General features: G+C 41.8%; 1 protein-coding gene across 1 annotated transcript in view; it reads right to left on the bottom strand.

The window, feature by feature from the left end:
* The window catches only part of SH3RF2 (SH3 domain containing ring finger 2), a 111,576-nt gene that overhangs the window by 48,944 nt on the left and 47,707 nt on the right, over positions 1–14,925 (bottom strand). The window contains exons 2-3 of the mRNA XM_007079968.3: positions 9,784–10,053; positions 6,500–6,595 (exon numbers count right to left, since the gene is read on the bottom strand). Of these exons, the coding sequence (XP_007080030.2) occupies positions 6,500–6,595; positions 9,784–10,053 (366 nt within the window). The remainder of the gene's footprint in view (positions 1–6,499; positions 6,596–9,783; positions 10,054–14,925) is intronic.

The following is a 14,925-nucleotide window of genomic DNA, read 5'->3' as shown; positions in this document are numbered from 1 at the left end:
ATTTATTTAAAAAATTTTTAAAAATATTTATTTATTTTTGAAGGAGAGAGAGACAGAGCGTGAGTGGGGGAGGGGCAGAGAGAGAAATGGAGACACAGAATCTGAAGCAGGCTCCAGGCTCTGAGCTGCCAGTACAGAGCCCACTCAGAGGCTGATGGGGGGCTCGAACTTACAAGCTGTGAGATCATGATCTGAGCTGAAGTTGGACACTTAACTTAATGAGCCACCCAGGTGCCCCTATTATGTCCATCTTATGTATGTATGTATGTATGTATGTATGTGTGTTTATCTTTGAGAGAGAGAGACAGAGAGACAGAGCACAAGTTGGGGAGGGGCAGAGATAGAGGAAGACACAGAATCTGAGTCAGGCTCCAGGCTCTGAGCTATCAGCACAGAGCCCAACGCAGAGCTTGAATTCACAGACCATGAAATCATGAGCATGGCTGAAGTCAGATGCTTAACTGACTGAGCCACCCAGGTGCCCCTATTATGCCCACTTTAAAGATAAAAGGGCTGTGGCCCGAAGGGGTGACTTATAAATGGCACAGCCAGCAAACAGACAACCAAACAAGAAAATATCAGACAGAAGTAAGTGCTTTGACGTGATAAAGACGGGTTGGGGGAGGCACCTACTTTAGATGGGGGGGGGGGTGGGTCAAGGAAGTCCCCCTGAGAAGGTGGCATTTAACCGAGACACAGATGACAAGAAGGAACCAGCTGTGTGAAGATGGGGGTAAGAACATGCCAGGCAGAGGGATTATAATCAAGTAAAAAGATCCTAAGGAGGGGGAAAAACAGTCTGAGAAAAAAGCAAGAAACAGAAGCTGGAATGGAGTGAGGAGCAGGTGGTAAAGAGACCACAGAGACAGGCAGGGGCAGGGTCACAAAGGTCCGGGGAGGCTCAAGTTTATTCTAAGTGTAAAGGAAGCCTTTGGCAGGATTAGGTAGAGGAGTGACACAATCTGATTTCTGCTTTTAAAAGCTCATGCTTTGCTTTGGCAGTTTCTTACAAAGCTAAGCCCACACTTGGCATCTGACCCAGCCATCTCACTCCTAGGTAATTACTGAAGAGACAGGAAAACTTATGCCTGCTCAAAAATTGGTATGCAAATGTTTATGGCAGCTTCACTCGTAGCTGCCGACAACTAGAAACAACGCATTGTCTTTTACCTGGTGCACGGACAAACAGACTCTGGCACATCCATGTGGATGTGGAATGCGGCTTAGCAATTAAACGGGAAGAGCTGCTGATATACCTAACTACATGGATGAATCTCCAATGCTTTGTGCTAAGTGAAAGACGCCAGACTCCAAGGCTACATTTTGCAGGATTCCATTGCTATGACATTCAGGAAAAGGAAAACTATAGGAGCAGAAACCAGATCAGTGATTGCCTGCTATTGGGAGTCAGGAAGGGGCTGACTACAAAGAGTCAGCATGTTGTTGTACTTTTTGGGGATGTTGGAACTATTCTAGATCTTTTTTTTTAATGTTTATTTATTTTTGAGAGAGGTGGGGTGCAGAGAGAGACAGGGAGACAGAGAGGATCCGAAGCAGGTTCCGCACTGACAGCAGACAGCCCAATTCGGGGCTCAACTCATGAACTGTGAGACCATGACCTGAGCTGAAGTCGGACACTTAACCGACTGAACCACCCAGGCACCCTGGAACTATTCTATATCTTGATGGTCGTGTGGATATACTGGATGCATTTACCAAAATGTATAGAAGTGGACCCAAAAAGAGTAAATTTTGCCATATGCAAATAAAAACAAATACATAAAAGTTTAGACTTTTCTGTATTTGTTTTTATTTTTTTTTTGTTCAGAAGTACCAGCGTAGAAGTAGGGAGACTACCTAGGAAGTTACAGAAGTTGTGTCGGCAAGCTCTGATGGCAGTGTGGGCTCGGGACAATGTCTACATTCCCCAGAGCACCTGTCCCTCCATTGTTGATTTAGTAAGAGGGCAACATATACTCTTTGAGTTGAATGAGTAAAGTTCTTTATGGTCATTCACAGCTAGAATGAAATCAATTAATTTTTTTCTCCTGCTTCCTAATTGTTCTTTTTCCCCTGGTGAGCAACACCTTCAGTGTTTTCATCAGCAACACTGACAAAAGGCTTTGTGTGACGCTTGGTCTGCCTGTGTTCTGCCAACGTGATTAATAGCGCGGTTGGGGAAAGACTGCACATCTCTTAAATTTGTACCCACTCATTTGAAACAATATCCTTGAGGTTCATTGGGCTGAGCAAGGTTCACATAACCCAGGCAGGCCTCACTGGAGAAGTCCTGACAAGAATGGGTATAAGCTCAGCATTTGTTTTACCACCTTTTTATTCAGGTGTAATTCAATAAATCAAGTGATGCATTAACAAGAAAAATCCTGTTTATGCAGAAAAGAAAAAAAAAAACCAACCCATGCCACTCTTACCAGAAAGCCTTCCTTTTTTTCAGTTGCTTTGCATGGCACTGATAATTCAAAACTTGTTTAAGAGTTCTTAGCAAGTGCTAGTCTTAATGAAATGACTGGAGTCAAAATTTAAGTACTGCTTTAAAAAGCTCAATTTAGATTTCAAGTAATTTTTGAAAATCAGGTTTCCAGATTAGAGCAACCACTTGATTATCTTTTTCCCCTCCTAGCAATTAGGAGAACAAACGAAGCAATGGCTAGTTTGATGATAATCTTGAGGGTTCTCGTAATCACTAATTTTAGAGGTGAAGGGGTGGGGAGAGTGTCCAAATGAATAATCATTAAATGCAGAAGTTTTCGAAAAAAGAGTACCAAAAATGGGTAATAAAATCAATGGTGCTTTTTTTCCCCCCAGAGCTATGGAGAAGCTTCTTGAAATTATGCAGGGGACCACGCAAGCTCTAACATGCAAAAATGTAAGCACCTCCTATGTATCCAATTTGGTATTGATTGTAGCTGATCTCTGTCCTTGGAAATTTAACCACCGTCTCCCCATCACTGTAATTGTCCCTCTTTGGTAGCGGCTCCACCACTAACCTAGGCACATAAAGCAGAAAGTGGGGCATGCATTCTTGACCACTCCCTCTCCCCTGTTCCTCACTTTTGTCAACCTCCAAGCCCTGTGGATCTACCTCCTAAATGGTGTTTGAATCTGTCTACTTGTTTCCAATTTCCCGGCCCAAGCCACAGTCATCTTCCAACGGAGCCATGAGCCAGCCTCCTAACTGGTCTTCCTGCTTTTTCCTCTCTCCTCCTCAAATTATTCTTCTTACTATAGCCGGAAGAGCAGACTTTAAGAAATCCAAGTCTGGGGGCACCTGGGTGGCTCAGTGGGTTAAGCATCTGACTTTGGCTCAGGTCATGGTCTGGAGGTCTGTGAGTTCGAGCCCCGTGTCGGGCTGTGTGCTGACAGCTCAGAGCCTGGAGCCTGCTTCGGATTCTGTGTCTCCCTCTCTGTCTGCCCGTCCCCCAGTCTTTCTCTCAAAAATAAATATACAACAACAACAAAAAGAAACCCAGGTCTGATGGAGTTACTGTGTCCCTTAGAATCTTCCAGTGGTGTCTACTGACTTCTGGATCAAGCCCAAACTTCTTACCATGTGGCACAGACCACCATACTTATCAGATGTTCCTCGTGCTCCCCTGTACTTCTCAGCTGCCTTGAAGACAGGAGGGGCTAGGGGACTGGTTCAGTCCCACGGGCCATGAGTGGAGTGACGAGTGTCAGTTTTGAGCTGAGGCATTTGCTGATGCACAACTCAATCCTCCTTACCCCTCCCCTGCTATGAAGACTGGGGAAGTCCATGTGCTCCAGATGGCAACTACAAGGTGGCCCAGCCTCAGTGTGGGTTTCTAGAGTGACTATGTGAGCACAGCTTCTCACTGTTCTGTGCCAAACATGTAATGTGGGTGAGAAGTAAGTTTTTCCTTGCTAAGTCACTGGCAGTTTGGGGCTATTTATTACCATAGCATAACCTAGTTCATCCTGACGAATACAGGATGATTTATAAAGCCCTCAGTGACCTGTCTCCCACTCACTTCCCTGGCGTGTCAGGTTACTGTCTTACTTTCTAAGCTCCAGCTCTAGTATTCTTTCGGTCCTGTGGATACACTACACTTCCTCAACCTGTCAGACTTTGGTATATGTTACCTCCACTCCCTAAAACACTCTTCTCTCCATGCTTACCTACATAACTCCTATCCATCTGGGTGATCTTGGCATACAAGGTATTCACTGACCTCTTTCCCAGGTCAGTTGTACATCATTCCCTCCTCCCCCCATTTATTTCCCTCCCTTTGATTCTTTGCATCATTCATCACACTTAAAAATTACTTGATTAATGTCTGAGTTTATAGTCCCTGCAAGTAGGAACCCATTATCTCTTTGTATCTTTAGAACTTAGCATAGGACCTGACTTAGCAGGTACTCAGTGAAACATTAGTTGAATGATTGAATATATGTGTACAGGACAGGGTCACACTGAATGGTTTGTTTTCTTTTCTTTTTTTTTTTTAATATATGAAATTTATTGTCAAATTGGTTTCCATACAACACCCAGTGCTCATCCCAAAAGGTGCCCTCCTCAATACCCATCACCCACCCTCCCCTCCCTCCCACCCCCCATCAACCCTCAGTTTTTCAGTTTTTAAGAGTCTCTTATGCTTTGGCTCTCTCCCACTCTAACCTCTTTTTTTTTTTCCTTCCCCTCCCCCATGGGTTCCTGTTAAGTTTCTCAGGATCCACATAAGAGTGAAACCATATGGTATCTGTCTTTCTCTGTATGGCTTACTTCACTTAGCATAACACCCTCCAGTTCCATCCACGTTGCTATAAAAGATTTCATTCTTTCTCATTGCCACATAGTACTCCATTATGTATATAAACCACAATTTCTTTATCCTGAATGATTTGTTTTCTAATTTTTTTCTCTTCATTCACTTTTTAAGCTTTTTTTTTTTTTTTTTTTACAGAGAGCCTTTCTGTGTCAGGCTAGCCTGTGAGGAATAAGCAATACACCCCTCAGGTGTTTGGAGAAGAAAGAGACAACTGAGTGTTCAACTAGTGGTCAGAAATTTTATGGAGAAAGCAGGTTTCTAGTTGAGCCTTGTAAAATGAGTGAAATTTGAACAGGTAGAGAGAATTGGGTGTGTGTACCTGAAAGGGGCCTCAGCAAGATAAAAGGACTGGTAATGAGGATACTGTTGACTGGAGATGATAAGACGACCAGACTCTGTGGACCCTTCCTCTATCCTTCCTTTCTATTTTTCATCCCTTCAGCATCAAGTTAGAAGAGCTATAGACAACCTTGAAAGCTTAGAACCTGCTTTGGCTCTTATGAATGAAAGAACTGGCCCTTTTTCTCCAACTCTGCCCCATTCTATTTTCACCCTGCCTTCCTAGAGGGTGGAAAACATGCCTTTTCCTTCTTTCATAGCTCCCCAGTGCTCACTTTTAATGCTTTATGCCTGGTAAGCATCCAATTAATGCAGTTAAACAATGAAGCCTCTCTTAAATTTGTAATGACCTGCCTCAAGCTAGGGTGAGGCTCAAGGCTAGAGAGGTTGGGAACTCCAGGTTATAGTATTATACTTGAGAAATAGGCAGATAGGGTCTAGTATGTGCTCTTCTTTTTTAAGGGAGCTTAAAAAACCTCCAGAAGTAATATATGCTTATTTCAGAAGATTTACAAAATACAGGGCAGCAGAAGAAAATGAAAATTATCTAGAATCTCACTATCTGGTGATCACCACTGTTAACAGTTTTGTACATATCGTTCCACCCCCTGTCCATTTATATACACACGTATTTATGAAGCTAGTTTAATATAGCTCCATTTGTTAATTGTGGCAAAAAACATGTAACAGAAAATTTACCATAACAGCCATTGTAAAGTGTACAATTCAGCAGTGTTGAGTATGTTCATATTGTTGTGAAACAGATCTCTAGGACTTCTTCACTTTCTAAATCTGAAACTTTATGCCCATTAAACTTTACTTAATAACACATCATAAACGTCTTTTCATAATATACCAAATACTCAAAAATACTGAATTTTCTTTAACATTATGTTTAATGGGTATATACATTTTTTCCTCACCGTAATTTAAAAAACCGAAATCCTTATTGTCGGATGTTTAGATTACTTCTGGCTTTTCACCATTACACACAATGCCATGGTGAACACATATATCTTTGTGTACTTGTTTGAATATTTCTTTACAATAAACTGTCAGATTGATGCAACTGCTGAATCAGAGGAGATGTAGGTTTTTAGTGTTATTGACATGGGTTTCTTTGAGTTTGGGTATGAGACACTGCACTATTTACACTCCCATCAGAATAAAAAGGTCCATTTCACCACACACTTGCCAGAACTGAATGTTATCTTCTGGAATCTTTTCATTGGAGACTTTAGTTACTTCTGAAATAAACCTCATATCAAAAAGGAATTTCTCTCAGGCATCCCGGTGGCACATATATACTTCTGAGTGGGCGTGAATCAGATGTAGACTTGATACTCACGTACCTCTACAAACAAGATTGGGAAGATGCCGACTTTATCTCCTAACTTGCCTTCTGCCCAGTTCTCATCCACTCGGCTGATCACGGTGATGATATCGTCCTGAAAGAGAGAAAGTCTCATGGTCAGCATTTGCTCTCAGTTTTCAGGTGGTGAAAGCTTTTAGTGGAGAGCAGTTTGGAATCCCAGATGGTGTAAGGTACAAGAAACGTAACTCTTTCATAATTTATTTGTAAAATCTTCTTCCATAAAGGGCATAAGTATTGGGCCACCAAGACCACAGGAGGAGTAGAAATAATTTGGAGGACCAGTGGAATCCAATAGAAAATTTGGAAATGTTTCTAATTTTCAATCACCAGCAGATTCTGGGCTTTCATTTATATTAATCAGATGGAGAAATCAATATGGGAGCCACAGGGAGATAGATCTTTAGCTTAGCAAAATCAAGAATAAATTTCATTCTAATTTTGAAGAATTTTCAGAACCTATTCAATTTTTAATGTATAAAATGTGAGGTGGCTTTTTATTCAAAATTTTCCTATTATAAAAGGTTATAGGGGTACCTGGGTGGTTCAGTTGGTTAAGCATCCAACTCTTGATTTTGACTCAGGTCACGATCTCACGGTTTGCGGGATCGAGCCCTGCATTGGGCTCTGTGCTGATAGCACAGATGCTGCTTGGGATTCTCTCTCTCCTTCTCTCTCTGCCCCTCCCCTCTCCAAGATAAATAAATAAACATTTAAAAAAGGTTATATGAAGATTTGTAGAAACATTTGAAAATATAGTATGCAAAACAAAGAATTCTACCACAGTATATATACACTCATTGTTAACATCCTGATTAGCACATTTCCCAGCCAGAGTCTTCTCTCTGAGGATAAAACATACCCAAGTATACATATATATACATTGATTTTTAAAAACTTTGATGAAAACATACATACATATATACAATAAAGTTCATAAAGTTTAGATATAAAGCTTGATGAATGTTAACACTAACTATACCCACGAAACCCCCATCCAGATCAAGAGATATAGAACATTTCCAGCACCCACAAGGCTCCTTTGTGCCCTTTCCCATTGCCTAGCAAGAAGTAAGCACTATTCTGACTCCTAGCATATACACTCATTCTGCCTTTCCTTATATTTCGTACAAAAGGAGTCATGTAATACACACTTTACACTGTATACCATATCAGGAACACCTTTCCATATCCATACATGTTCATCAATCCAAATCTGAATATCCATCCACTGATTGCTCTGGCCTTCTGATCCATGCCCCTCAGCAATTTAGATGAATCAGAATCTAAGTTCATTACTGTATTATACCTTTTCTTACCTTTCTCTGCCCCTATTACAATTTACAATTATCCATTTATAGGTTATGATTTCTTTAATGCCTGTCTACCCCCTCAGACTATAAACTCCATGTGTTCAGGGCCTGTGTCTGTTCTGTTCCTTTCTGTGTCCCTAGCACCCAATACAGTGGTTCCCATTTAGTAGTCATTCAATAAATTTCTAAATGAATGTGTGCATGCATGAATAAGTCACTGTGTGAGTAAATTGTATAATTTACTGAGATAGAAAAACACTAGGAAAAGAGCAGCTTTGGGAGGGAAGATTTTTGGTTTAATTTGGACACGCTGAGTTTAGGAAGACCATGAAATTTCCCAGTGTAGCCTAAACCTTTCATAGCTTCCAGAATGGATCAAATCTTCTCTTCTGGTTCCTTTATCATAATTTTCCATTCCCATGTCTGTTCTTTCCACTAGTCTGTCAGCTCTCTGAAGGTAGGAACAATGATTCATCACTTTAATCCAGCAGGCAGCTTGGCACATGGATGAGCTCAATGAATGAACAAGCAGGTGGAGTAAGTGTCCCAGTTTGCAAAGTCCCACAAAGGGGCAAAAAAGGAAGATGACGCTTCCTGCCTCTGCCTTCTTCCGGCAGTGTCCCCAGGGCTCGGCGTTTAATGCCTGGCCCAAAGTAAATACTCAATAAATGTCTGTGGGATTGAACTCCCCTTCCTCTAAGTGTGATTGAAACACAGACTTTGCAGCTTGGGCTACAGAATGGCCTTCCTTAAGGGGCTCATGCTGAGGGGGCTCAGTGTTGAGTGTCAGACTCTTGATTTCGGCTCAGGTCTTGATCTCATGGGTCGTGGAATCAAGCCCCTCACTGGGCTGGCATGCTGACTGGGATTGTCTCTCTCTGCCCATCTCCTGCGTGTTGTGCACACACTCTGTCTCCCTCTCTCTCACAAAATAAATAAATACACTTAAAAAAAGAGGACTCACTCTGAGGTGCCAAGGTAACAATGTTCAGTATTTCAAAATATGGGGTACAGTGAGGTTATCGAGACTGAGGCAATCTGCAGCAAATCTCACTTCTGGTAGTGGTGGAATAAAAATGTTTTGCAAAAGAAAAGACCTTTCCTGAGCTACTATACCAGTGACACTTCTAGTATTGATGTGCTTCTCGTAAGCAGCGAAGAGTGAAAATCACCTCAACTTTGGCTTCTGTGAGAGAATTTGACTGTTTAAGGAATCATAAATACTGAATACAGAGAATTAAAGCAGTCTAGACTTTAGTAGAAGTGTTGTTACTTGCACATGTGAAGAATTATCTGATAAAAAAAAGGCAGAAAAAAATCTTAATTAATGTGCTTGGAAAATACAACTTGTAAGAGGTTAGTTACATATAAAGGTATAATTATGTTATTGAATGTGCTTGGAATGTTTTGAATACAATGTTTAGTATAAAATAGAATGTTGTAAAGAGTAGAATTAGATGCTCAGAACTTGGTCAGCAAGAATGTCCTTAGATAAAAGGGTAAAGAGGTAAGATTTGTAGTTTTGCACAGCACACTGTCAAAATGTATTTGTAAACTGTTGTCCACATATCTGTCTGTCCCACTACTCTGCCTACGGGCAGAGACTGGGACTTGTTCAGGCTGCATCTCCAGGGCCTGCAAAGAGGTGTTCAAGAGTGACTAGAATGAATGAATGAATGAATGAATGTGTGAATACCTATTTTTGTAATTGCAATAGAAAAGGTTTAAGGATTTGCATCAAACTCTTTAGTAGATTTCTCTGGCAACTTCCATTCAGTTTTGAATTATACACACACATACTTTACATACATATGCACACACACACACACATATATAAACATTTCTGTGTAAAATATATATGTTTTAAAAATTAGCAAGTGTTAAAAACTCCAGGTTGTGGCACAGTATCTGTGTGGTCGCTGGTGACCTCCACGGCTGCCTAGAATTGTACCTTGAGGAAGCTCAGGCAGTCCTGGCTCTCACTCTTGTCTTTGTCTCGTAGGTCAAAATTGTAGAGGGCCCGGCAGAGCGGGGGTGGCTGGGGCAGCTGCTTGATGACTTCCACGGAGCTGGCTGGGAAGATCCCACTGATTCCATTGATCTCCCCCTGGTACCAGTTCTCATCCAGCTGTCTCCGCAGAAGGATGACATCTCCCTTATTAAACCTCAGGTCACCGGGATTCTGCCCTCGGTAGTTGCATAAGGCCTTTGCTCTTGGCACCTGCAGTGGCACAGACCAGTGAAATATGTACTTAGCTTACAGACTGGAGGGACAGAAGTATGTATAGCATTATTAACTGATTACTGAGCACTCCCTATGTGCTAAGTGCTGGATGTAGATCATCTTCTTTAACCTTTGAGATAGACATTCTTATTAGTCCATATCTAAGTAGGGCACCTGAGGCACAGAGTGGGTTAGTACCTTGCCTAAGGGGACACAGCTGGGAAAAGGCAGATAGTGGGTCTGAACTCAGACTATCTGACTTTAGAGGCCCTGTTCTTAATCACTCTGCAGGGAACAGGATTTTGGCCACAACTCTGTGAACTTGAGTGAGTCAGTGACTCTTTCTGGGGCCTGAATATTGATTTTGAATTCTGGCTTGACCTCTTTCCTGTCATCTGACCATGATCAAGTCATTTAATCATTCATAAATCTATCCATTTATAAAATGGGATAATAGAATATGTGCTTTATCAGGGCAGTTGTGGGGACTAAATAATATTCACAATGCATTTAGCATATTGCTTGATACATAGTGCATACTCCATAAATGGCATCTCTTATAAATTTTTTTAATTACATTTCTTTATTTTTGAGAGGCAGAGAGAGACAGAGCGTGAGTGGGGGAGGGGCAGAGAGAGGGAGACATAGAACCCGAAGCAGGCTCCAGGCTCTGATCTGTCAGCACAGAGCTCGATGCGGGGCTCAAACTCAAGAACCATGAGATCATGACCTGAGCTCAAGTCAGACGCTCAACTGACTGAGCCACCTAGGCGTCCCTAAATGGCATCTTTTATAATCATCGTCTGTAGGGAAAGGTTAATAATATCAGTTCTACCTACTCCTCAGTGTTGACGGGGAGACAACAGAGGTGAGAAGTCCCTGAAAATACAAAGTGCTGTATGAAGGGCATCTGGCTGCCTCATTTGGAGAAGCATGAGATTTTTTTTTTTTTTTTACATATTTATTTTTGAAAGAGAGAGAGATAGAGTGTGAGCAGGGGAGGGGCAGAGAGAGAGGGAGACACAGAATCCCAAGCAGGCTGCAGGCTCCAAGCTGTCAGCACAGAGCCCTTTGGGGGGCTCGAACCCACGAGCCGTGAGATCATGACCTGAGCCAAAGTCAGACGCTTAACCTACTGAGCTACCCAAGTGCCCCAGAAACATGAGATTCTTGATCTCAGGGTTGTGAGTCTGAGCCCTATGTTGGGTGTGGAAATTACTAAAACCAAGCTTTAAAAAAGAGAGAGAGACAAAGTGCTATATGAGAGTGATTGCAGCATGATTTGTCCTCAGCCTTGTCTAGAAAGTGTAAACCTTGTGAGGGCTTGCATCATTAGGGAGCATTGAGACAAAGAAACATTTAGTCAGAGATCAGTCAGCACTTTAAAAAAATCAGCTAAAGAACTGTCAACTTACTTGTCTATCCAAATAATTATTTTAGTGAAGTGCATTTTTTTCTAATTGAAACTGGTTTCTACACAGAGAAACACCTCACTCTCATCTGGCTTGGAGTCAGTTTGGCAAACTAAAGGTTCTAATAACATGTTTAATAGCCCTTCAGGGTCACCTGCATTGTATTTTACTTTGTGCTTTCCTCAGCAGTGGGGTGATGTAGTCCCCTTTCTCGGGGGGTGATCTTGCTACTCATAAGGGGGTGTAAGCAGGCAGTGTTCCAGTTCTCCAGGAAACTTCCGAGACCGCAATGTTACTTAAAAAGGAATTTCAAGCAGTTTAGGTGTAGAGACAAGATCTGAATAGTCCCTTGCTGACGGGATGATAGAGAAGTGCTTTTCTGCTGGTCCCTGGATACAGTAAAGGGAGCCTAGGGAAAAAGAAAACCACAGGAACACAGCTCATCCTCGGGAAACTTGGGGACATGTGAGCAAAGATGCGTGGGCTAGGAGGTTTAGCACAGCGTTATGGAGATTATAAACGGAACTGGTTGAATAAATTATGATACACCCACACAGTGGAAAACCCTGCAGTCATTAAAATTGATGAGAGAATCTATATGAGAATTACTCCTGATATATACTAAATTTAATAGAAGAGGTTAAAAACAGTTATGTTTTCATTATAAATGAAAACTAGGCTTTCCTTGTAAACACATACATATATTTTTACCTTGAGAAAATGCTGGATGGCCAGACCAGCATTTTAAGAGTGATTATTTCTAAGCAGTGATATTTTTGAAAGTTAAAAAATTGTTTTTCTAAGTGCTTAGCCATGCTTTCTAACTATTCTACAATGAAATAATTGTATTGTCTATTAAAATTGAACAGTAAAGGGGTGCCTGGCTAGCTTAGACAATAGACCATGTGGCTCTTGATCTCTGGGTTGTGAGTTTGAGCCCCATGTTGGGTATGGAGATTATGTAAAAAAGAAAATTGAAAAAAATTGGATAGTAGAAATAAAATGAATGAAACTGGGGAATGAAAAGTAAAAGGTATGAAAGCAATTTAGGAATAAAATAAGCCAAGCTGAGTAGGATCCACAGATTATGCAACTACCTCTTTGGAGAAGTTTCTTATCTGAGAAATAAGCAGATGGAAGCAGAATGAGAGCAGAGGATTTCTGAAGAATGATTTGAATCTGTTAGACTCCCCGGGCTGGGTATAGCAGGGAACAACAGTTGTCCCTCCATATTTTTTCTCCCAATTTTCCATTGTAAAATAAATCACATTTTGGGGGGTACATGGCCACCTGGAACGCCGATCACATTTGCCAGCCTCTCCGGACAGCTAAGTTTTGGCCAATGGGGTAAAAGCGAATTTTAGGAAGTGTCGTTACTGAGAGAGATTGATTTTCTCTTTCCTTTCCTCCACTTTGCCATGTGGAATGCAGACATGACTGCTGGAGTTCCAGCTGCCATCTTGAACAGTGAGGATGAGGGTCACACTGAAAGAGGGAAGGAAGTAGTCTGGGTTGCAGAGCTGTCACCCAAGTCTTGAACTACTTTGACTTCCAGACTTTCGTCTGGAAGCTAAATAAACTTCCGTCTTGCTTAATGCACTGTTAGTATGGATTTGTAAAAGAAAAGGGAGGAAGAATGAAAAAAATTAAGAAAAGAAAGAACCGAAGCCCTTTTCTTTGACTTTGCATAATCATGATAGTGTCAATAATTAACATTTATTGAGTGCTCCTTCCTACGGGCCAGGCGTTGTGCTCAGTACTCCACAATATATCTCAATATATCTTAATCTCATGCCAACCTGTGATTAGACTCCCATGTATCAGAAGTTACAAAGTTGCCCAAGTTCGTGAAGGTAGGAAGTAGTGGGTTCAGGATCTGAGGTCGAGTTTGTCTGTCCCGAAGAGCCCAAGCCAGTGTTTTTCAAAATGAAGTTTGTGGTTCACCTGTATCAGACTCCTGGACCACATCCCTGATCTATTTGACCAGAATCTCTTGGAGTGCGATTCGAGTAGCTACTTTGTCATCAAGCTCCCCAGCATCCAAGTTTGATGCCCTGGTCTGAGTTACATCTTATTCTGACTAAAACGGGAGCAATGGAGTTTTGATGTAGGCTTTGTAAATGGCTAAGCTGCCTTTTTTCTTTCTTTTCTGGAAGATACTCCAGTGCAAGTGGCTACATATTTTAATGATTAGTAAGCAAGTATATTAAAACTGAAATTGCACAGAGTGCTTACATCTTTTTGAAGATGTATGTACGTTGAAACCCTGAGATAGTTCTAGTTGCCTGGCCACCTTCATCTTTGTGGGAGCGAACTGTCAATCCATTCTTAACGTCTTCTTACTCTTCAACCTCCCCTGGCATTCTCAGTTCTACATTCATACTTATAGGAACTACGGACTTCCTGCTGAAAAAAGGTCGGTGGGGCGGGTAGGTGCAGACAGAAGGAGAGAATTTGAAGAAAGGAAGGAAATTAACGTTTATTGTGGTACTGGCAGGCCACAGAAATTTGTCTCACATTACCGCTTTACTGCACTCTTCATGTATTGTCATTTACATCATTTCAAAATCCTATGAAGTCGGTGGTGTCACCCCATTGTACTGATGAAGAAACAGAAGTTCTGAGACATTCAGTGTTATTGCACAAGGTCACACAGCCAGCGTGTGGCAGCCCCAAAGACTGACTTAGGCTCTTTTGACCTCAAGTCCTGGTGTTTCTATCATCCTCATGCTCTTTCATCCAGCTGAAGTCACCAAGTATGTTTTTCCATCATAAAACTCATTTGGGTCTCTGTTTTATAATCAAAATCTGAATAGAGTGTGAATGCAATTTGCTTGCTGCTGGCTGCATTAGCATGAATTATTGAACTCCAGAGCCCTCACATAAAAGTTAAGCACCTGAAGAGACTCAGCTGGTTGATTCTATCCGGTTCTCAACTGTTCTCTCAGGGGAAAATGACTCTGCGTTCCACATCAGCTATCACCCGTCACATTGTTGGTAATGGGTTTTATCACCCACAATTGTTTTCTGTCTCTACAGGTGTGGGTGGGAGGGGAATGGGGATAAAGTGGGTGTGGAGGTCTCAAAGCCAAGCCATTACCAAACCCTTTTTCCTGGTGATTTTCAGAAAGCCAGATGATCCAATGGAAGCTCGCATGTACCCCCAAAGCTTTCCTTCTCTGAGATTCAAAAGGCTCACGACTTCTATGGTCCTGTAATTTGTCTATTCATTTGTCAACGCAGTAGGGCCTGAGAGCCATGAGGGCCATGCTTTTGATGGAGGAATAATACATGGAACCAAGAAACAAGGAAACACGGAAACACGGTCATGCAGAGACATTAGCAGTAAAAGGAGGAGGGAACTTGTCCGGATGAGCACGGGGTGTTGTATGGAAGCGATGAATCACGGGAATCTACCCCCGAAGGCAAGAGCACACCGTATACACTGCATGCTAGC

The sequence above is a fragment of the Panthera tigris genome, chromosome A1, assembly GCF_018350195.1.
Source record: "Panthera tigris isolate Pti1 chromosome A1, P.tigris_Pti1_mat1.1, whole genome shotgun sequence".
In the NCBI taxonomy this organism is placed as follows: Eukaryota; Metazoa; Chordata; class Mammalia; order Carnivora; family Felidae; genus Panthera; species Panthera tigris.
The sequence above is the reverse complement of the archived record's forward strand: the minus strand, read 5'-3'. Positions and strand labels throughout refer to the sequence as shown.